The 24,882-nt window shown below is 32.3% G+C and overlaps 2 protein-coding genes across 2 annotated transcripts; one reads left to right on the top strand and one right to left on the bottom strand.

Moving 5' to 3' along the window:
* Positions 1-2,158: 2,158 nt before the first annotated feature.
* Positions 2,159-8,420, top strand: LOC133317078 (glycine dehydrogenase (decarboxylating), mitochondrial-like). Its single transcript, XM_061518889.1, has 15 exons — positions 2,159-3,471; positions 3,696-3,941; positions 4,024-4,101; positions 4,193-4,293; positions 4,373-4,568; positions 4,696-4,821; positions 5,128-5,313; positions 5,452-5,565; positions 5,890-6,042; positions 6,291-6,479; positions 6,551-6,628; positions 6,718-6,843; positions 6,933-7,031; positions 7,219-7,336; positions 7,945-8,420. The coding sequence occupies exons 1-15, from the start codon at positions 2,263-2,265 to the stop codon at positions 8,037-8,039; spliced, it is 3,114 nt and encodes a 1,037-aa protein (XP_061374873.1). The 5' UTR covers positions 2,159-2,262; the 3' UTR covers positions 8,040-8,420.
* An 8,325-nt stretch (positions 8,421-16,745) lies between these two features.
* Positions 16,746-18,179, bottom strand: LOC133317109 (transcription factor KUA1-like). Its single transcript, XM_061518934.1, has 3 exons — positions 17,876-18,179; positions 17,366-17,581; positions 16,746-16,972 (listed from the first exon to the last, which is right to left on the bottom strand). The coding sequence occupies exons 1-3, from the start codon at positions 18,177-18,179 to the stop codon at positions 16,746-16,748; spliced, it is 747 nt and encodes a 248-aa protein (XP_061374918.1).
* Between the last annotated feature and the right edge of the window lie 6,703 nt (positions 18,180-24,882).

Genomic DNA, 24,882 nt, shown 5'->3' with positions numbered 1-24,882 from the left:
TAGAATACTTTTTTTTTTTGGTAAACTAACAAATAGAATACTTTTTTTTTTTTGGTAAACTAACAAATAGAATACTTTTAGTACAAGGAGAGTGATTTTATTTCGTATTTTATTAGGAAATAAAATTTTCCATACTAGTTAATAAAAATTAAAAAAGAGAGAGCAAGAAGTGATGATTTTATTCTATTCATTCTATATCTTTCTCTTTTTTTGGTAAATATTCTATATCTTATTTTATAGAACCGTGAACTATCAAATTTTATAAATGAGAAAAAATGGTAAGCTTGTACCTTATAAAACGTATTTTTTTCTAAACATAACACTCATAAATTATAATAATTTATATTAAATTTATCTTTTCTAAAGTTTTAATTTATTTTTCAACTAATCATTCATAACTTATGATTAATTTTAAATTGCTAGTGTTAAAATTTAAATAATAACAATATATCATGCAAATATAATATGTAAAAAATAAAGCAGTGGGAATCTTTTACTATTTATATACTGATAATGATTCACATTAATAGAAAATTTGCAATTAAATGAAAGGAGCCTAATAACGATGAAAGAACTGAGACACTCGGTTGTATTTGTATACTGCAAAGATATGATATATTCTTTATTATTTTTTACAGTTTATTTTTTTAGGTTTTTCACCGGTTCATCTATTGATTAATCAATTAATCTGGTCAAATTAGATAAAATGATAAGGGGATACCTAATTTACTTATTGAATTTTTTTTGTCTCGTGTCGGTGATAGAGAAAAGGTGTAGATCCCACCTTATTTTTTTTCTTTTTTCTTTGCAATATAACGAGGACTACTCTATTTTCAAGAGGAGAAAAATATTAATACCCGATATATTTATAGGTAAATCACCTATTCTTTTTTTTGAAAATCACCTATTCTAATATTTCTTCTATGTTATTTCTCAGTACTATTGATTTGTTTATCTAGATCCTCTCAGATGACATTGCAATATTAAATAACACAAATTTATTCCTCAATAATTATGGATATGTGTAGTGTGTAAAATCAATGTGTTGTTAAATATATTTTTCCTCTGAAACGACACACATGACATGGATGCAACCGTGCAGCCTCATCACAGAGAATAAACCCTCGAGTCAAGTCTGCGCACAGATCAACAAAATTGCTATAGAAAACCACCTCCCCAAAACCTTCGTGTTACTAATGGAGCTCAACGAACCAAAGGCAGAAACAAATCTTTGGTGCTACCATACCATTAAATTTTTAGTGTATTTCTTATTTATAATATGATTTGTGTTTTATTTTTGTCAAATTATTAATAAATAAATTATTTTGATATTATATAAGTGAGAGAGTAATTTAATAAAAATTAAGACACTTATCATATCGTGAGTGAAAAATATATAAAAAATTAAATAACACTGTAGCAATAAAGAAATTTCCCAAAGGTAGAGCCTGCCTTAATCAGGATCTCACAATCCGATTGTGATGGTTCCCATATTCTGCAAGCGTGTGGTCGCACACATCATTTACTCAATTGAGTGAATCAAATCCCAACCCAGAGATACTCATTGTTTGTTTCTGCCAGTGGGAGAGAGACATGTAAGAGATAAGGCTATTATCATCACAGAGGATCAACCACCAAAGACTCACTAAATTCCAAAATCTATTTTTGAATGCAAAGGAAACCTATTTTGATCCATTGAAACTCAATCTAGTCACGTTCAACCAAAGCCTTTCATTCAATTTCATCCCTTCCACAGTTTGTGTTTTTTTTTTTTTCTTAAAAAAAAAGACAGTCAGACAGTGACATCACGCCCTTTTCCTTCATAGGTGGGCGCACACTCACCAACCACCTAACATCTCCACCAGATCTCAAAACCTGTAGTAATTTCCTTTTTTCTCCCTCACTACTAAACTCACCAAAAAAAATGAAAAAAAAAAAAAGTGTCAACATTAACCTTTAGTGAGAGAAAAAAATAGATAAACAGAGAGAATGTGAACAAAAAAATAAATAAAAATGTGTATCTCACTTGTTTCTAAAAATAAAATAATATATATTATATCATTTAAGATCGCAAAAGACTTCTTCCCAAAATGAAAAATAAAACTGAATGGTGAATCTTATTTAATATTTATACACACCCGTTATACTATCGCCAACACACAACCAAAAGTGGAATCGTAAAGGAAAAAATCACAACTACCCCACTTCTGAATTTGTTTTCCAATTTGATACTCTCATTGTGTTTCGTTTCCATTGGCATTCATGGAACGTGCTCGCAGGCTGGCGAACCGCGCCATTCTTAAGCGTTTGGTTTGTGAGGCGAAGCACTCGGGTCAGAAGGGTTCGCTGTTGACCCATTCGAGGTTTGTGTCATCTGTTTCTCACTGTGGTTTCAGAGACAGAGGATCCAAATCAGAGAACTTGTCACGCAATGTTGTTTGGTCCCAAACTCGATCCATTTCGGTGGAGGCACTTAAACCCAGTGACACTTTCCCTCGACGACACAACTCCGCCACACCCGAAGAACAAAGCAAGATGGCTCAGGCATGTGGTTTTGATAATCTGGATTCGCTCATCGATGCCACAGTGCCTAAGTCGATTCGTCTGAGCGAGATGAAGTTCAGCAAGTTCGACGAAGGGTTGACGGAGGGTGAAATGATGGAGCACATGAAGTATTTGGCGTTAAAGAACAAGGCTTTCAAGTCATACATTGGGATGGGGTATTACAACACGCATGTTCCGCCTGTGATCTTGAGGAACATCATGGAAAACCCAGCTTGGTACACACAGTACACTCCTTACCAAGCTGAGATATCTCAAGGGCGTCTTGAGTCCTTGATGAATTATCAGACGTTGATCACAGATCTCACTGGTTTACCCATGTCAAATGCTTCATTGCTCGATGAAGGAACTGCTGCAGCTGAGGCTATGTCTATGTGTAATAATATTCAGAAAGGAAAGAAAAAGACTTTTGTTATTGCCAGTAACTGTCACCCACAAACCATTGATGTTTGTAGGACCAGAGCGGCTGGTTTCGATCTTAAGGTTGTCACTGTGGATCTTAAGGATATTGATTACAATTCGGGTGATGTTTGTGGTGTTCTTGTTCAGTACCCGGGCACTGAGGGTGAGGTTTTGGATTATGGAGAGTTTATTAACAAGGCTCATGGTCATGGAGTTAAGGTTGTTATGGCAACTGATCTATTGGCTTTGACTGTGTTGAGGCCTCCTGGTGAAATGGGGGCAGATATTGTTGTTGGCTCGGCTCAGAGGTTTGGGGTTCCAATGGGTTATGGAGGTCCTCATGCTGCGTTCCTAGCCACATCCCAAGAGTACAAGAGAATGATGCCTGGAAGAATCATTGGTGTCAGTGTTGATTCTTCTGGAAAGCCAGCCTTAAGAATGGCCATGCAAACTAGGGAGCAGCATATTCGTAGGGACAAGGCCACCAGCAACATTTGCACTGCTCAGGTAACAACCTGATTCCTGATCCTGACTTGATCTAATCAACTTTAGTTTAATTGGTGTACCAAAGCCGTTAAAGATTTTTCAATTCTAAATTTTTACTATCTATTCATGTCATGTTTCAATTCATTTTTATTTGGACAAATCCTTGTATTAGTATATTCCTGGAGCTATGTTCTGGTTTTGTATGAGTTGGTTGATTTTATTTAATCCTTATTGATTCTGCCCAGGCACTGCTTGCAAACATGGCTGCTATGTATGCTGTTTATCATGGACCTGAAGGCCTTAAGACCATTGCCGAACGTGTTCATGGTCTTGCTGGGGTGTTTGCCCTGGGATTAAAGAAACTTGGAACTGTGGAAGTTCAGGATCTTCCCTTCTTTGATACTGTGAAGGTTAAGACTGCCAATGCCCATGAAATTGCTGATGCTGCTCACAAAAGTGAAATAAATTTGCGAGTTATTGACGGGAACACTGTGAGTGTTGCTTTTTGTTGCACCAAATCAGCTAATTTTGTTTTCATGTCTTTTTCGGTTATGGAGCTTGGTTGCTTTTCAGATCACTGTTGCCTTTGATGAAACTACCACCTTGGAGGATGTTGATAAGCTTTTCAAAGTTTTTGCTGGCGGCAAGCCTGTAAGAATTATTATATATATCATTTTTATAATTATCAATTAAGGCATTACTCATCACTATAAGGCCATCTAAAACGTTAATTTGTTTGCAGGTCTCCTTCACAGCTGCATCTCTTGCACCAGAAGTTCATGCTGCACTTCCTGCTGGACTAATTAGGAAGAGTCCATATCTGACACACCCTATCTTTAACACGTATGTCCCCTTCCCACATAATTTGAATTCATGTGATTATATTATGGATGCTTACCTGAATTTTATTCGCTCTTAATAGGTATCACACTGAGCATGAGTTGCTCAGGTACATTCATAGGCTACAATCTAAAGATCTCTCGCTGTGCCACAGTATGATCCCGCTGGGATCTTGTACAATGAAGCTGAATGCAACAACTGAAATGATGCCTGTGACATGGCCTAGCTTTGCTGACATGCACCCTTTTGCACCAATTGAACAGGCTCAAGGTTATCAGGTACTTCAAGGTTAAATAAAATAACAACAATAATGATAAAAGCAGATTCTTATAAATGCATTTTATTCCGGAAAATATGGGATTTTTTTTTCTTTATCCATTTCTAAACTAGCAAATCTGGTATCAGGAAATGTTCGACAATTTGGGTAACCTGTTATGTACCATCACTGGGTTTGACTCCTTCTCTTTGCAACCTAATGCTGGTGCTGCTGGAGAATATGCTGGACTGATGGTTATTCGTGCATATCATTTGGTATGGTGACTTAAGTCATTATGAACATCTCTGCTTAAATTTTATGGACAATATTAATTATTAGGCATTCATAGTTTCTTCTGATTTACTTTTAGGATATAGAACTTTTTCAGTTGTTATTTAATTTTAACAATTGCATTTTGCAGTCCAACCAATAACAGATAACCTCAATAGTGTGTGTGTGTGTGTTTTTCCCTCTTGCTACGTATCTAGAAGAGATGCAGTGCCTTCCCCTACATTACTTCCTTCGATAAGTATTCTAAAATTTCTGTGATGCTTACTTCTTTGGACAATTGGACATTATAGGCAAGAGGAGACCACCACCGCGATGTTTGCATTATACCTGTCTCAGCGCATGGTACAAATCCTGCTAGTGCTGCTATGTGTGGAATGAAAATTGTATCTGTTGGAACTGATGCCAAGGGAAACATTAATATTGAAGAGCTGAGGAAGGCTGCTGAAACACACAAAGACAACTTATCTTGCCTTATGGTACAACTTGCTTCCTATATTGGAATTTTGCTTGCATTATTTGGATAATTTATCAGTGCATTGGGAGGAAAGGGGTATTTTGAACCTGGGCATTTTTTTTTTAATACTCATTTGTAGTGGTTTTGATTTAAATTATAGGTAACATATCCTTCAACTCATGGTGTTTATGAAGAGGGCATTGATGAGATATGCAAGATTATTCATGATAACGGAGGCCAAGTATATATGGATGGTGCTAATATGAATGCACAGGTTTGACGTCTTTACATTCTTGTACTTTATGTTGGGCCAAGATTCTGGCAGGGATAGTTCTTAGGGGAAGTTAGTAGGTCAGGATGCTGTTAACTTTTAAGGAACTAATCTTTTTGTTGGAGTAATTACGTTATTAGAGATCCTTTTGTGAGTCGATCCAAAATCTTCAATCACATTGCCATCCGAAATTAGGCAATATACAACTGATGCTTTTGTTCCTACCCTTTTGCGTATCATGTTGGTTTGGAATTTAACATTTTGTGCCTCATTTTCAAGTAGTGTTTGTTATCAAGTTATATTTGGTCACTTGGTTCATGTTTATAGGTGGGACTTACAAGCCCTGGTTGGATTGGAGCAGATGTTTGCCATCTGAATCTCCATAAGACATTTTGCATTCCTCATGGAGGAGGTGGCCCTGGAATGGGTCCTATCGGCGTGAAGAAACACTTGGCACCATTTTTACCTTCACATCCAGTGGTAATATTTTTTGTTATGTGCCATGTTATGTAAAACATGCATACATGTTTTTAGTTATACATTCATTAGAAAGCACATTGTTTTCACAGAAAAATTCATCTTTAACTTCCTCCAAACTAGATGACATTGTCCCTCCATATCTTATATGCTCAAACTGATTAGATCCGTATAAAGACAAGAATTGTTTGTTGCTGTTTAATAATATCTCTGTTTCCTTTGTATTTAATTATCTATTACCATATTTGAAGATTCCCACTGGTGGCATTCCTGCCCCTGACAAGTCCCAACCACTTGGTACCATTTCTGCTGCACCATGGGGCTCAGCACTGATATTGCCAATCTCATACACTTACATAGCCATGATGGGTTCTAAAGGACTCACCGAAGCATCAAAGATAGCCATTTTGAACGCAAATTATATGGCAAAACGATTGGAGGTTTGTGCAATGCCATAGATTGCATTTGTTTATTTCCCTAGCAACTTTACTTATACTTCTCAATTTTACAGAATCATTACCCTGTTCTTTTCCGTGGGGTCAACGGAACAGTTGCTCATGAATTTATTATTGACTTAAGGGGCTTTAAGGTAGGTCCATTTGATCATTGCAGTTTTTTTTTATTCAATTAATCAAGATCATTCGGGCTCTGCATAATTGTAAGCTATTTCAATTCTAGAATACTGCTGGGATAGAGCCTGAAGATGTTGCAAAGCGCCTTATGGACTATGGGTTTCATGGACCGACAATGTCATGGCCTGTACCTGGCACACTCATGATTGAACCCACTGAAAGTGAAAGCAAGGTATGACCTTCCGGGAAACTAATGTGATCTTCTCTTTGTACTTTCTATTATGTAAACTTTTTCTCTAATTCAACTAAACGTCATTGCAGGCTGAGTTAGACAGGTTTTGTGATGCTCTTATTTCCATTCGAGAAGAAATTGCTGAGATTGAGAAAGGAAAGGCTGACATTAACAACAATGTACTTAAGGTAAAAGGGTTGGTTCTTTTGGCTATCTGGTATTGTTCTCCTTTAATATGATATAATAAGAAAAATATTACTACTTTTTTTAGTTTGATTACCGAGCAGCATTTTATACACCATTTGATTCATATTTTTATTTACAATTTCAATCTAGTTGATGCACTTTTGAGTGATTATCTAAAATATTCCACAGGGAGCCCCTCACCCACCATCGCTGCTCATGGGAGATGCATGGACAAAACCATACTCCCGGGAATATGCAGCCTTCCCAGCTTCCTGGCTCCGTGTTTCTAAGTTCTGGCCTTCCACAGGTATGACATCCTTGTTCTAATGAATTATTTATATATATATATCTCTCTTTTGATATCCTTGTCATAATTAACCTACCTCATTATCCTCTATTGTAATATTATGATATTTAGTGGGGAAAACAAATAGAATGGATAAAATATATTTCACACAAATAGAAGGACATGTCATTTTCACTTTGTACCTCATTTCATTATCCTCACCCCCATTTTCGCTTCTATTAAACACAATTAACTATTAAACAGTGTTTCTATTTAGGCTTTCTGAACTTTTTGGGGAGAGTACAGTATTCACTAATTCATTATAGAGTAGTGATACTCCTGCACAAAATTGTCTCGTGTAAACGACATATGTGGGAAACTACTCTCTTTTTTGTTTTGCAAATTCTCAATATATATATATATATGTGTGTATACGATGATATTTTGGTACTCACTTAAAGTTGGGGTGAAATTATTCACATAAAACTTAATTCTTAAAAATGTCTTCAACTATGTGGCATATCAGTACTCTTTCTAATTCGCACATAGTGGATTTGTGGCCTGCATAATTTTGTCTGACAATTAAATAGACTAATAAATGTAAAATGTGGTTGGCTGTATATCATCAGGACGTGTCGATAATGTGTACGGTGACCGCAACCTCGTTTGCACCCTTCTCCCAGCATCACACGTTGTTGAAGAACAAGCTGCTGCCACAGCGTAGTCTTCCACTTGACAAGTATTTTCATTTATAATTGTACATAATCTCTTCCTTCCATTTATTATACAGTCGCTGCAGCGCAACACCTTGCTTCTTCATCATCATAACATAATGATGATATAATCACAGGTTTCATTCAACCAGAACAACACCCAAAAAAAATAAAAATAAAAATAATTCCACGAAAAAAAGAAATAAACAGCATATATATAGCTGAATTAATAACGGCGTTGGCGACTTGTGTCGAGTGTTGTAATTTCCTGCTTTTGGACTTTAGAGATTGTTTTATATGATTCGTGTACAAAACATTCTCTTTTAAATTCTTGCAGTGCCTTTTCCACAAACATGGAAAATATTCGAGTAAATGATGAATATTCAAGTAATGAGAGAATTCTTTATTTAGTAAATGATGAATATGTGATCAACTAAAAAGCTGTTGTGTGCTATCATTTTCTTTTTTTTATAATTAGATGCATATATGATATACTTAATCAACGAAATTTTTTTTGGGGTTCATGGCACTGGCGAAGGCAGGATTCTTAATTAGGTGGGGTGAAAATAATTTTTTTTATAACAACATAAAATAAACATTCAGAAATTTATTACCACCAAATAATATTAAACAATTATATTTGAAAGAATCTAAAAGGATGAAATTGATATATCAATTTAGCACCCTTAATTGTTATTTTCTAATGTCAAGGAACACTAATTAATTTTGTATGTGTTATATATACTTACGAATATATTATAGGGATTTGCATTTATCATTTAACATGACACAAGAAAGTTTCATACACACACAATATTTTGTGGGGCCCACACTTTTTGAAGCAAAAAAAAAAAATACGGCACGCAAAACGAATCTCTATAATATTACACAATCACTTTTCCTATAACATAACTCTTATAAAACCTTATATTATATCATGCTTTCATGATTTACATTATTTAATTATAATTGATCTTGGGGCAAGATATTCTTACACCGGTGTAAGAGTTAGAAGTCTTACCCTCAATCTTGACCATTGATCCACTTGTATCAAATGGATCACATTACTAAAAAATTAGAGCCCTTAGATATAAGTGGGATCAACGGACAAGATTGAGAGTGTAACTTACACTAGTGTAAAATGATCCTGACCCATTGATATTACAGTATATTTTGGGTTATGAAATCCCAAATTAGAAGTCAGTAAAAGGCCCTATTGGGCTATGGACAGAGAGATCCGTATGATATTTTGATTAGACCCAACCCACAAGGCAACCTCTTGTTTGGTGATTCCTTCCCACCATTGCGGATTGAGAATCAGAGATGGCTGTGGCGGCCAATTCTGCAAGAAAAACCCTTCAAATAGCTTCGTCTTCAACCACTATCAGAACCCTATTATGTGTTTGATCTTCATCTGCTCCTACGTCACACACCGCTAAATTCAATGGGTTTGTTTCTTTTTCTTGAGCTTCTCCCCAAATTTCAAAAAATAAAATAAAATTTGGAGGGACCGGCCGTCCATCCTAATCTCCTCTGACTCCGCCCCTGATCCACAGTGAGATGTGAGAAGAAAATTTAGATCTTCATTGGAAGATTTTTTTTTATCAAAATAAAAATGTTTTTCATTATTTTGATGCAACTTAAAAAAATAAAAAACCAAAATGATTTTTTTTTTTTCAAGTCAAGGTTATCGATTCTGAAAAAATGGAGAGGCCAAAAGTCAATGCAATCCTTCTAAAATTTAATTGCACCCTTAATCCAACATTGATCTTTTTTTATTTAACAGCTCTCAGATGAAGTGTCAAATTTCAAATTTGACTCTGGTGTTAAAGGATCTTACTTTATATATATATATATATATATATATATATATATATGTATATATAGATATTTATATATATATATATATAAATATATATATATATATATAGGGCATATTCTTACACCGGTGTAAGAGTTAGAAGTCTTACACTCAATTTTAACCATTGGTCCACTTGTATCCAATGACTTACATTACTAAAAAATTTGAGCCTTTAGATATAAATGGAATCAACGAACAAGATTAAAAGTGTAACTTACACCAGTGTAAAATGATCTTGACCCTATATATAGAGGTAGGATCCTTTGACACCAGTGTCAAATTAGAAATTTGACACCTTATCTGAGAGCCATTAGATAAAAAAAGATCAATGGCTCTGATTTGTAAGTATGTGACACTATTGATCTTTTTTGATCTAATGCCTCTCAGATGAGGTGTCAAAGAATCCTACCTCATATATATATATATATATATATATATATATATATATATATATATATATATAACCAAACGAGGAGGTTACACGTGAATTATAGGGCATTTATCAGGTGTTTTCACCTAATAAGGAAGGGTGATAATTTGGATTCACACGATATGATACAACCGGATACAAATTTGACACAAATATAAATATATTTAATATGATTATGACATAAATTTAAAAATGGATTAAAACTTTTGAAACGAACATAACCAACTTATTTGGCGAGTTGACATAATACAAGATAAATAATTTATAATCTCAAAATATATCACTTATTATGCGTGTTGATATAACATGGTAAGAAATAGATAACTTGTATATTGAATGTTATTTTCACCAATATAATGTTAACATAATATGACACAAACAACTTATAAGAAAATTAACATAGGTTAATTTGTGGGTTAACAGGGCTTAGCCCCTCTTTATTTACAAAAATAAAAAATAAAAAATTTGTGAGTTAACATGTAACAAGACATAATGTTTTCATATTAATTTTTGGGGAAAAACTATTCTCATGCTATATGAGATAAGTTTCTCTCCTACACACTCTTCGATAACTGTGCCACCTTTTTTTTTTTCAGGTGATGAAATCCAGAAATTTGTCTCTATGACATGAGATAACTTATCTCCTTTAATATGAGATTAATAAAACCCTAATTTTTTTTTTGTAAATAATAAAACCCTAATTTTTGTCAATACAAATGTGATACAAATTTAAAAACAAATCGATCCGAACACAATTTTTTGTGTCGCATTTATCATCCTTAATAACAAGCATGCAACAACATGCATTGTGAGCTTGTTAGCCATTCAAGCAAGATGATACAAACAACAACTTATTTTACACTGTAGAAATCTAGCCTCGTAACAAGCTCCATATTAAACATGTGTTGCTAAGTTTGTGTATGTGTTGAAAAATTCCACATGGACTAGTTCATGAGCACCCACGAATATAAATGATGTGCATGAATCGCTAACGAACTCCCATTGCTTGATGTTAGATGCTTGCCATGGCGTCATGTATACTAATGCCTTACTAGGTGCATTCGTTCTATTTTTTTTTTAACTCTTATGTTTGTTGTGTGTATAGAAGAAGATATTATTCTCATTTAACATGAGAAGTTTTTAAAATTTTTTTTAATAGGTGAAGTTAGTCCGTAAAATCTTACAACTCTCCGTGCACAAGCTATTGTGCTTTATATATGTAATATGCTATGTGAACTAATGGCTTGTATATGTGGCATATACAAGGCATATATACCAACTATATTTTTTAATATATTGATAAGAATTGAATACATAACTTATATAAATTATTTAAATCCTCCACCATTAAATCAATACTAACTTCTTGAAGACATGACACATATATAACTATGTAAGTACTGCTCATATTAATAAATCAGCCTTGGAGTACACTCCACTATTGTAATCTTTTAAAAAAATTTGGTGGTGCTAATGTTTTAGTATAATATTTTTGGTGAGTAATTTTTTCTGGGTACAAAATCCTGTGTTTCTATGATTATCACTTTCTCATAGTCTCACGGACTTGGTAAGCTATATTTGCTTTTTATGTGAAAATAAAATAAAAAATGAAATATATCGCATAAATATTAACTTCATAAACTAACATATAATTATAAAAAAAATATTATAAATATTAATAAGCAACCCTCGCCTGACTTACGGGCTACAGCAAAAGTATGTCAATTAATTGTGGAAGTATTTCATACTTATTATTAATTAGTTAATTTATCAATGTCAATCTCATAATTTAAATAAATCAAAATGACTTTTGGGTCTGAACTGCAAAGGAAAGTATTTTTTTTAAAAAAAAATCTTAATTGTCTAACAAATTTTATTTTTATTTTTTGGTATGCACAAAAACTCTTTATATCAGTGTTTACACGCGCGGCTAACAAAAATTATGAAACAATATAAGATCAAATGATTTATTATATATTTTTTATATTATCCATTAGTTTATCGATTATTTTATTAGTCCTACTTTGTTGTTCTCCCTATCAAGTTTTAACACAATTATATTTTTAGAGACTCAAATTTGAGATTATCTATGTGTTTCTATGATTATCACTTTCTCATAGTCTCACGGACTTGGTAAGCTATATTTGCTTTTTATGTGAAAATAAAATAAAAAATGAAATATATCGCATAAATATTAACTTCATAAACTAACATATAATTATAAAAAAAATATTATAAATATTAATAAGCAACCCTCGCCTGACTTACGGGCTACAGCAAAAGTATGTCAATTAATTTTGGAAGTATTTCATACTTATTATTAATTAGTTAATTTATCAATGTCAATCTCATAATTTAAATAAATCAAAATGACTTTTGGGTCTGAACTGCAAAGGAAAGTATTTTTTTTTTAAAAAAAATCTTAATTGTCTAACAAATTTTATTTTTATTTTTTGGTATGCACAAAAATTCTTTATATCAGTGTTTACACGCGCGGCTAACAAAAATTATGAAACAATATAAGATCAAATGATTTATTATATATTTTTTATATTATCCATTAGTTTATCGATTATTTTATTAGTCCTACTTTGTTGTTCTCCCTATCAAGTTTTAACACAATTATATTTTTAGAGACTCAAATTTGAGATTATCTATGTAGCATCGATACGACACGCGACACGTGACACGACACGACACGACACTCCGACACGTCAAGCCTAAAAAATTATGAATTTCGACACGTTGGTACACGTTTTAAAATTAAATAATATTTTTAATTTATATAGTGTATATTTCATTTAATATTTAATAATTTAACAAAAAAATGAAACTAAATTAATAATACCCATCAACACTTTATAAAGATGGAAGCTTTAATAAAAAAAATAAGAACTGGGATGAGAGAGATATAATATCAGATAGAGAGATCAAATCATATTAGAGAGATCAGAGACAAGGAGATACAACAAGAGCGTGATAGGAATTGACAACAATGATGTTGAGATGATCTCTTATCTACTTAAGGGGAAAAAAGACAAAAAAATAAAATTGATATGATCAGATAGAAGTTTTATTAATATATTTTAATTTTTTTAAGAATTTTTTAAAAAAAAAAATTAAAAAAAATTACGAAAATGTCATTTGACCGTGTCGGACTCGGTCAAACTCGCGTGTCGGAATGGTCAACGTGTCGAAAAAAATTGACCGCGTGACCGATACCGTGTCGGAGCGTGTCACCCTATCGGACACGACTCTCCCTGTTTTTTACAAGTATCCATGCTTCCTTGGAGATTATTGGTTAAGCTGAAATAATTTATTATCAGTTGATTCACATACTTGGTGGTAGTTTATTATATTAACTTCCAAAAAATTTAAAATGGTTAAAATTGTAATGTGCATTCTTTCGTCTAAGTTAGACATATCTATCTAAAAAAAAGCTAAAGTGTTAACTCCCAAATAAAGATTTATATAAGATTGGAGGACAAAATTATAAGTATAACATTTTATATGATAACAATAAAATAAAGATTTAATGTTTCGACAGTGAATGTAATTATTTACATTCACTCTTAAAATAACATTATTTTGCATTGAAAAATTAAAAAAATATAATGAAAAAGATTATTATAATTTTAAAATAAATTATAATTTTAAAAATACATTAATTTTCGCTCAAAACAATATCGTTTTAAATTTAATGTATATAATTTATTTATATTTACCACAAAAAAAATAAACCAAAAAAATAAACCAATAAGAAGCGACCGCCCTCCCTCCGTCCACTTCTGCACTACTTGTAACCACTGAGTTAACAACCTTTTCGTTATCAAACAAATTTTGCACGCTCAATTTAATTAGTTGGAATTGCAGAATGCGAAAGGATAATATAGCAGGTGTTTTATTCGTTGCGTCTTGCGTGGTATAGCTATACAACATAAATCTAGCACAAAATTTATTTATTTCTGGACCTATTTACTTTTTTCTACAATTTTTTTTCCTACAATTTTAGAAAGTAGTTTTTGGAGATATTTTGAACTTGGGTTGATACATAATCCAGGCGAATCATGTTAGGCCGGCTAATAGCCGTGACGTGATAATGCATCTGAAGATGTAGGTCAATGAGGCAAAAGTCAACATGAAATTTATATAGATAAAACCCTAAAATCGGAGGCGATTGACTTCTTGTCAGAATTGGGACACGTGTTTAAGTTTTAATTTAAATCATTAATTAATGTTGTGTGCTGTAGTAGCTAGAAAATATGATTTTGCATTCAATGCCACCGACACCGATGCCCTCGTCCAGTTTCAATCGCTTCGTTATTGGGACTCTTTTCTATTTCCAGGCTCAGGGCACATCCCCAATTTCTTAATTTGAGGAAAAAATCTAAGTGATATATACATTTCATCAATGAGAATATAATACATCAGTTGACATATTTTTTAAAAAGAAAAACAAATTAATATTATAACTATATATTTTTTGAATTACTTAATTTATAATTTTATTTTAAACTACTGTAATGTTCAATACGACGATAATTTTGAAAATATTCTTCTCTGAGAAATTTTTAATGAGATATTATAGATTATCCACCAACAAAATTCTTAAGTACGCCGGAATCCACTTTTTTTCTATTTTAGATTTATAATTTTATGCCCATTTCTTATTCGGGTAACTAGCATCGTTAGGTTAACGTTTAAATTATACTCAATGCCACTAATTACATACTTATTTTTTTTTTTTATCTTTTTTGCATTTTTCAATTAACTTCAGCTGTATTGTTATTTGGATTTTGTTTCCCGAATTAAAATAAAAATAAAAAACTGCTGACCATCGTACAATAATACAAGGCTATTATTTCAAAATAAATAGAAAACATTATATGAAGCAGGATTATTTTACAACAAAAGTTGTATGATAAATTTTGGCTGTTAATTTCACTTATATTTGATGACACTAATTTATTAATCATATAAATTATTAAAGTATAAGTGAATCAACGATTAAAAATTGATAACATTTTTTATTTTCACACTAATATAAATTGATGGTGTCAAAATATATTACTCTTACTTATTTTTTTGGGTAATGATATTACTCACTTTACTCACAAAATTTTCCGGCTATTATTTGAACCAATTATGAATTCCTTGGCCCATAACTACTCTTTCTGAAGAATATCACTTTTAGAAAAATTATTAAGTATCTCCTTAAAGTAAAATATTTTTCTTTACCATTAAATATACAATATGTTAATTATACTATTGAAAATATAATTAAAGTGAGAAATAATAGTTATTAACATAATTAAAACAGTACACACACATATATATATATATATATGTTATATTATAGAAAATAAAAAAACTTTCTCCCATATCACCTAAAAATTATCTAATTTTTATTACTTATAGAAGTGATGAGAGTGAGAATATGATAATTAGGAAAATGTTTATATATGTCTACAATAATAATAATAATAACAATTGCTTACCAAAAATAATAATAATATTAATAATAATTTATACTAATTCAATACTGTTATAAGTTGATCGAATATCTAAAAACTCACCATGTGCCCAAGTGTCTTTATTCTTCTTTATAGGAATAATTACTTTTTTGAATAACAGTCATATATAAGCTTGCAAAATATTGTAGACATAAACATTAGGAAAATGTTTATGTCTACAATAATAATAATAATAATAATAATAATAATAATTACCAAAAAATAGGAAAATGTATATGTCTACAATAATAATAATAATTACCACAAAAAAAAAATTATACTAATTCAATCCTGTTATAAGTTGATCCAATATCTAAAAACTCACCATATGCCCAGATGTCTTTATTCTTCTTCATAGCAATAATCACTTATTTGAATAAAAGTCATATATAAGCTATGCAAAATATAACGTATGTGTCTATAAAATATTTGTTAAGAAATTAAAATTAAAAAATGAATTTTTAATGTAATGAATTTATTTTCTTTATTAAATATTTTTTTTAAAATCTTAATAAATACCTTTAAGATATTCATAATAATACTTACAAATAAATAAATAAATAAAACCGAAAGAGCAGGGGTTGAACCGAGAGCAGCAGGAGCATATCTTAAAGATATTTTTCAGAGCAGATCTTAAATAGCAAAGTAAGTTTGGTCGCCATTTAATGAAAATCGGCACGTGAAATTATCAAGTCATAATGTATTGGTGATATACAGTGCTACAATGCATTGTTTGTCCATAAAAGTTTTTCAGATGACTCTCATCACTTTTTTTTCTTCTTTCTTATTTATTTTATTCATCAACTTTTTATCTGAATTCGGTGAGTTAAAGATAGAAAAATAAGCACAATTCTCGAAGTCATAAATAGTACATTATTGTAGACAATAACTCAAATACCATACATTCTGCTGGTCAACTCAAATGGCCTGCAGAGCATTCCTCTTTTAGCTCCAATGGTGTGGGAGTTGCAAGTTTGAGTTCTAAATCAGGGGCTGCGCTTTGAAGAGTGCAATTTGTTGAAGAGTTTGGCCAATTCAGCACTGAATGAGGAGGATGTGAATGCCACTGAGAAAGAAAAATTCTATTTCTACTCAATTGGCTGATGCAGTCTATACCATTTGATGTCAAATTAGTAAACCCTGATGGGAACCCAAATGAACCAAAAGTTTCACTTGGTTTAGAAAAACAACTATTAAATGGTTTAAATGTGGTTTTACTTTCATCTCCCACCTGCGAAAACATGTTACATAAAATGTTCAAAACAATTAACTACGGAAAATTCTAGTTTCAAGTAATCAAGCAATTAAATCATCACTTCGCGCGCGCGCGCGCACATATATATATATATGCATGACATGTGTGTTAATTTTAGGTGTATAGACAACAAGCTGACACCGATTTAGATAAGTGTATATAAGGTGAAATATGTGAGTATGTGTCCTCTAATTAAAAACATATATGTTATGCAATTTTTCTATTTAAAACAAATGAGAATTTGATAAGAAATTGAAAATAAAAAAAAACGGAGGAGCAGTTTAATTTACTCACATCAAGCAGGCTAGGACGGCGTTTTCTTCCATTGAAGCTATTCTGAGATTGACGGAGAAAATATTTTTGTGCATGACTTGCCACTTGGGTTGGTGTTCTTGTTGTCACAAAACTTTTAGATATGCCTCTCCAGTTACCCTTCCCCAGCTTCTCAAGCCCTATAAGAAATACACGGTGCTCTTCCTCCGTCCACGGCGCACCTGACCATAAATTAATAACAATGATTAATTAAAAACCAAAGAAGTGAGAAGCTAAAAAGCAACATATACTATAAATTTTTGTAGCCCTCATGATGTTTCAGAAAATAATTAAAATCTTTAATTTCTTTTTCCTAGCTATATAAACTACCACTAAATAGTAAAAAATATTGGGAGTTCAGGGATCAACAATTAATTGTAGCAAGTTTAATTAAAGTCAACTCTTTAAGGATCGGAAACGTAAAAATTATTGGAAGCCATATATATATAACATGTCAGAGATAGTTGGAAGATAACCTTTTTTCCTGTCTTGGATTGTTGATAAGTAACTATCTGAATTTTCATTTGCACCAAGCTGGAAAAGCGAGGAGGGTACAGATAATGATGTCCGTGAAGATAGCATGAAATCGTTGCTGAAACTTGTGTTCATGGAAAAATAACAAGGTGAAGAAGAAGTGGAGGATGATGAAGAAGAATAAGCGTCAAGTTGCACTCCAAAAAGCTTTAGTCCACCATTAAAGTCCTCTCTTTGACTGAGACTGTTATTGCAAGTCCTTGAATTGTGACCTAAGTTTCCACAATATGAGCATTTCCTCGCCATTAACTCACTTCTCTCTAACAGAGACAAAAGAATATTACTGACTTGCTTAACAGACAAAGACACGCGCATATATAGAAAACCTTAAATCAGAATAACAACAAGAGAGGCAGAGAAATCTGCAATCTCTGTTAATTGTGCGGTCTTTGGTGGCGATGTTGTTGTTAACAAGCAAAGTGGAAATAAAAAGGTGCATATGAGGAAAAGCAAGTAGAAAGGAAAGAACATGGTTTTTGGTTTGGACCTTCCCCACCCAAGGTTTTGAAGTTGCAACAGAAAATAGAAAGAAATCCAATTTTCTCTTTCAATGATGATTGGACAAACTTATAAAAATATTATCCTTAATTAATTAATTAATATATTTATAGCCCAACTATCCTTTCAAGTGCCCCGTTCGGGAGGCATGCGAGGGCCGAGAAAATTTCTTCATTTCATGCCGGTATCTACATCAGCTATCATATAAGAACAGTAATTCTCACACACACAAGCACGTTTAAATATTAAAAAATTAAAATATCTTTTTAAATAAACATTTTTAAATTGTCATGAATTTAAGTTTGATTATTTCCTTTAATCTTTGACTTTATAAATTATAATCATGCATGTATATACATAATACATATACATATAGTAGGCATTTTATTATTTACTTTTTAAAAGGAAGATCAACCGATGAGATTATATGAGTCATGACAAAATTTTGTAGAGGATTCACTAGAAGAAAGAATTGGAAAGAGTAAAATCTCGCTGGCCGATGTGAGGACTTTGTTGGTGGATGATATGTAATTCTTCTCAGAAATTCTCAAAGAGGTTGGGGATCTTCCCTAACCCTAGTGGGATACCGGTGTCTCACCCCACTTAAACTTTTTTTGTATTAAAAAAAAAAACTCTTATCTATTAAAATATTGTATGTAACGTTTTACCAAAAAAAAAATTTGTATAGAACGTATTTCGTATTTTTTTTTATTAATATTGAAGGTTAGAGAAAGTCTTCTCTTACTAAATTTTTTTAATATAGAATAATAATGAATGAAATCTCACTTTACTCTTAAAAGTTAAGGTTTTGTCACATTGGTTCGTTATTAAGAGGGTTAGTCTATATCAAGATTTAAGAAGACGGTGATGGTTATATTATAACAATATTTAGGGTATATTCGAATAATTTTTCGAATAAAAAACCTTTTAACATATATTTTTTAGAATTTTTTACAAAAGCACTTAAACTATTTTATTAAATTTTAATTTTTTTCCTTGAAATTTTATTATTATCAAAAAATCTTTAATTATAAAAGCACCCTTTTTTAGTAAAAGCACACATAAATGGCAACGGCATTTAGGCCTTTAATTGCTTGCAACTTTGGACTATATATGGACCAGAGATCTATGCTGCCCAATATTTTAGGTTTATTATTGGTCTCTGACCCCTGAAGGTTTAACGTACGACAAGTGGTCCTCGATGCGACAAAAGAAATCTTATAAATTCAATATCAATATATGACGATCAACTACCAACAGAAAGGGAGAAACAATTTAAAGCCAACTTTGTTTTTTAACTGGTGTGGACAAAATAATTAGCTCCAACACAAGCACTAGGCTATATATCACTTATATAACATTTATGTGAAAAACTTTTCCCCATCTAGGAGGCGATTCCTCGTTACCTCGATCGTGGTTTCTTCTTTAACAGCCACTGGTTTTGGCAACTTTAATTTAGTTTCTTTTTATTTGTTTTTTCTGACTTTTTTCTCTTTGTAAATCTCCTCTATAGTTCTTTAAAGCTCTACGTGAAGGCATTTGGTGGAAGATATATTTTAGAAATTCAACTTTTCATCAAACTCAACTTTCGACTAATCTTTAGGTTTTCAGTTAGTTATTCGATTGAGAGAACAAACTCATACTTCATCCCATCTTCTCTCCATGGACCTCATTATACTACTTTTCATTGAAAATTCAATTGACTATAACCGAGCTACCAGCTAGATGGAAAGTGGAAACATAACAGATCATGTTTGATAGTTATCTATCCTCTAATGTCCAAAAAACACGATCAATTATGATAGAACAAAGCAATTTTGAGGAGCATAAACTATTGACAGCTAAAGCTGAAAACTCACAAAAATTCTAGAAGTTGAAAGGTAAAAAGGAGGACCATAGTCCATGGGAGTAGAAGGTCGGAATTTGGAAAATATTTTTAGTAGTATTAGGAAAGCATCAAGCACTTAGTGCATCCTTTATCAAACTTGTCTTTATAGTTATTTCCTCTCTTATACTTTTTTTTTCTCTCTTTTTATAAGGTAAAATATGCTCCAAAATTTGTGCCATGGCTCACATGTACGGTTCGATCCTTGGCGGCTTCGCATCAGACAAGGTTTATAGGAAAAGAAATTACCTTCAATGGAAGAGTTCAATAACTAATCAAGTGTAGTTTTGAATTTAAATAGTTTATTGAGGTTTACATGATATATAAAAGAAATATTTAGATACACGTACAAGTGTATATTACTAATTTTCACCCATTGTGCTATTGTGATTTATTATTTGACCCCTTGTGATTTTAAATTTATCACTTAGACCCATTGTGTTTAAATAATTTATCATTTAACCCCTCGTGGTTTCAAACTTTCACTTAGACACCTTGTGGTATATAAAAAAAAAATTCACTTAAACCTTTTGTGGTTACAAAAATAAAATATTTAAAAATAAATATTTAAAATAAATGTTCTTTTTTTTTATTTTATATCCTTACCTAATGCATTTAGGGTTTAAAAAATAATTTTTTAAAAAAAATCACTTATTTTTATCAAGAAAATAAATTCAAATCAAATATTACTTTATTTTATCTATTTTTTACCCAATATCGTTATAAAATTATCTAAAGAAAGTAAATATCTTATTTTGATAATTCATATTTAATTTATCTTAAAAAATATTTTTTAATTTCAAATATATTTAAAAAAATAAGATAACTTATAAATTAATTTCAGAATAAATAAATTAAATATTTTTTAAACCATAAGTGCATTCATTACATGAGGATATAAAATAAAAAAGAGAGAGAATTTATTTTAAATATTTATTTTTAAACCACAAAGTGTCTAAGTGAAATTTTTTGTAATCACAAGAGGTCTAAGTGAAAATTTGAAACCATAGGTGTTAAATGATAAAATATCTCAGCACAGTGGGTCTAACAGATAAGTTTAAAACCACAGGGGGTCAAATGATAAATCACAAAACCACAGTGGCTGAAAATTATAATGACCCTAACTGGTAAATCTTAGTTAGAGATTTAATTTAAGGATTTAAATGCCATAATTAGATTCAGTGAGCGATTTCGAGTATTTTGACTGTAATCATGACTATGTTATGAACAGTGCGTTCTGCCTGAGAATTTACAGTTTTGTGAATTAACCGGTAGAGCTTAAATGAGCAAAATAATTTTAGGAACATAATTTGATAATTCTGACGACAAATATGAGTTCAGAACGAAAAATTATATAGTCTGACACTTTCCGTGAAAATATCGTGAATAGTATTTCTACCGGGTATTTTGTACTGCTGTTTAAGCAACCGGTAGAGCCCAGAAACAAATAATTGATGAAATAAGAATAAGAAAGTCCAATATATGCCAAGCAAGTCAATATAGGCCCAAGAAAATGATAAGTTTATAAGTTTAAGTTTCATAAGTAAATGAAGTACAATTAGTGATTCACAGTGCATTTCGTCAAAAACGGTGCAAAAATCATACTGTGAATTATGAATATTGTTTTGTAAGAATTAAAAAGTAATATAAATGATTTTAGAAAAATAAAAATATATTTGTAGCTTTGAGTTAGTTCCGGGTTAGTATAAATGAAAATACGCGAAAGAAAAATACCCGGGTAAAAGGCCACATGTGCTCACCTTCTTAAGTCACTTAAGACTCATTTCCAAATCAGTTTCTCTCTCCTCTCCTCACTCTAAAAACCGAGCTGCAGCCATGGGGGAAGGTTTTGGGGTTGTCTTCTTCCTTCTTTGATTTCTCCATGGTTAAGCCACCAAATCTTCCACCCAATATACCAATCTCATAGGAAATCGTCCAAGGAAGCTATTCCACCCCTCCGTTTGAGCTGATTTCGTGTGTGGAGAGAGATACTGGTCATCTCATTTTCGTGACACTATTCATCAAGGAAGAAAAGGTGCATTTTTGAAGGAGCCTTGCTTAGAGATGTGTCTTCTAGGCTTTGGTAGTTGATTAGAGGTAACAAACCTCTATTTTCATGGTAGTGTCTTGATTATTTAAGTTATAAAAAATTATGAATATGCTTTGGTGGTAAAGCATTGTGTGTTAAACTTTGATTGATGATGAATCCTTGATGTTTTGGATTTAGGAAATGAAAATAAGTGTTAATATGTATGTAAAAAAATTAGAAAAAATTCCTATGCCCTCCTCCATGCTTCGGCCATGATGGGTCACATAGGGTGCATTGTGCAAAATTTTATTTGATATATTTAGAGTGTCTACTGTGTTGGAGTGTGTATGAATTTGGTAAATTAGTGTAAAGGTCAAAGTGGGAAAAATCCTTTGTGTCTTGATTCCCTATGTTTCGGCTATGGAGAGTGGTGAGGGACTTGATGTTCAAACATTAAGTTAGAACAATATGGAAACATACATTTGTATGTGTAAGTTACATGTAATTAATAAGAAAAGAGCCCTTGCATTTTCCTTATAGTGTTCGACCTAGAGGGTAGTATAGGGGACATTTCGGCACATCTTATTTTAATAAAATGTGTTGTAATGCAATGTAGAAAATGAATGAGTTAAAGAAAGTGAAATGAATTAAAAATCGTGGAAAGATATTTTGTTCTCCTCTAGGTAGGTCTATGGCCTTTTAAGGAAAGTGGCAAGAATTATATTGGAGAATTCTCAAGTGAACACTTGATTAAATTAAAGAATGCTAACGAGTATAAGGTGGTCTAGACTTGTGTATTGGCATAGGATTGGCAAAAATATAAAGAAATGAATATAAGCGATAAAATGTATGCCTTCTGTGAAAGCTAGGCATGATGACATTTTATTGATTTTGGATTTGTGGATTCTTGATCTAGGTGTACCTAGGGACTAAAAAGGATCAGAATCTCTTGAAGACATATAAGTAACTTGTGCAACAAGTAAGCATTGGTAAAGCTTCAAGAGGTAAGCTCTATGTTTAAGGAGTCTTTTCCTGCTTGAGTGCTCCACCATGGTTAGTGAACTATGGTTGGATTGTATGACTGTGATTTAGATGCTTTGTATAGATGCATTCATATAGAGTTATTTGATAACATGATATGTTTTGCTTTGATATGACTTCTGTAATATGATTTCTGTAACAATCTCTGGCCATTGATTGTATAGTACCCGGACGTCCGCTTTGGGGTCCTCCCTCGGGACTGATGGTGTACGCCTCTGTTATGTCTAGTTCCGCTTTGGGGTCCTCCCTCGGAAACACGTGCGTTGATTTCCGCTTGGGGTCCTCCCTTGGGAATGACGGCACACGCCTCTGATATGATATGGATATATGCTCTGTTCTGTTATGATATCTGCTATATGTTGTATTTGTATACTCTGTATCTGACTTTCGTGCAGGAGTGAGCCAGGGGTATGGAGAATTCTCTATAAACCTGGAGCTTATGGAGATTTGTAATCTCACCCCTCGTTGGGGACATATTTTTAGGTGCCCAGATTCTCGTTGAGTCCTCACTAGGCAGGGACACGACATGTGGCTGAGGCAGTTGACAGATCGGATTTTGAGTGGCTGTAGGCTACTACCTTTTTGGAGTGTTTGATGTCTTTTAGTATTTTCGCATTTGATGGATCATGATATTGATCCTTTATTTTGTATATGTTTTGTACATGTCTGTCGCTTTGATGCATGTACATTTGGGTATTCAGGCACGTTATATGATGAGGTAGTATTCAGATATGTTTACGGGTTGGATTGCATGCTGTTAGATATAGTGGCACTGGGCCAAGTTATGCATGCGCCAATGGATGGGCATTTGATTATATTTGTATAAACTGTTTATCAGGAAATGCTTCTGTGTGGGATTGGAAAATCCCCAGTTGTCCGATTTATAGAGGAAACTCTGCCCGAATTTCGTTTACGACGAATGAGAATTTAAAAAGAAAAAGAAAAAGTTAGCTCGTATTTTCAGAAGTTAAGTCTTCCGCTGTTTTCTGTTTTATCATATGTATGTTAATTGAACCGGCTCGAGACAGGGATGTTACAAAAATGAAGTTTTCCCTACTAATAATTAAGTAAATATCATCCATAATTCCATATCACATAAGTTTCTGTTATGTCCTGGAAAGACCGTATTGCTATACCGTATGGTATGCGCTCAGAGATACTGTATAATCAGATGTATACTAGGCTTATAGCCGATATCCCAATCACTGCGCACAAGCAATATGTTTATAGCCAAGACGTGAATGTGTGCACAGTATTGGCAGTAATAGTAAATAGGTTGAAAGTATGTACCTGGGATTCTTAGGCTCTTATTTATAAGGTTTACCTTCCTAGGCTTGGGCCTCTTGAGCTCCCCAGATTGCATTAGGGTTCAGCTCCCTTGTTGTTGGGATGTGACTCTTATCTTGTGTACTTTGACTGTTTAGAGTTGTTGAGATACACAAGAATCTATCTCTTAGTAGATTCTTAGGTGAGTAGTTGGGGTATGATATTCATAT

The sequence above is a fragment of the Gastrolobium bilobum genome, unplaced genomic scaffold (genome assembly GCF_033153095.1).
Source record: "Gastrolobium bilobum isolate Gb01-03AN ecotype WA unplaced genomic scaffold, APGP_CSIRO_Gbil_v1 utg5255, whole genome shotgun sequence".
Lineage (NCBI taxonomy): Eukaryota > Viridiplantae > Streptophyta > Magnoliopsida > Fabales > Fabaceae > Gastrolobium > Gastrolobium bilobum.
The sequence above is the reverse complement of the archived record's forward strand: the minus strand, read 5'-3'. Positions and strand labels throughout refer to the sequence as shown.

Coding starts and splice junctions, on each gene's coding strand:
- LOC133317109 (XM_061518934.1), bottom strand. CDS start 18,179: ATGGCGAGGAAATGCTCATATTGTGGAAACTTAGGTCACAATTCAAGG. Junction 17,582..17,875: donor AATCCAAGACAGGAAAAAAG/GTTATCTTCCAA, acceptor ATTTATGGTCAG/GTGCGCCGTGGACGGAGGAA. Junction 16,973..17,365: donor TGATGTGAGTAAATTAAACT/GCTCCTCCGTTT, acceptor GGTTCCCATCAG/GGTTTACTAATTTGACATCA.
- LOC133317078 (XM_061518889.1), top strand. CDS start 2,263: ATGGAACGTGCTCGCAGGCTGGCGAACCGCGCCATTCTTAAGCGTTTG. Junction 6,043..6,290: donor TTTTACCTTCACATCCAGTG/GTAATATTTTTT, acceptor CCATATTTGAAG/ATTCCCACTGGTGGCATTCC. Junction 7,032..7,218: donor TTAACAACAATGTACTTAAG/GTAAAAGGGTTG, acceptor AATATTCCACAG/GGAGCCCCTCACCCACCATC.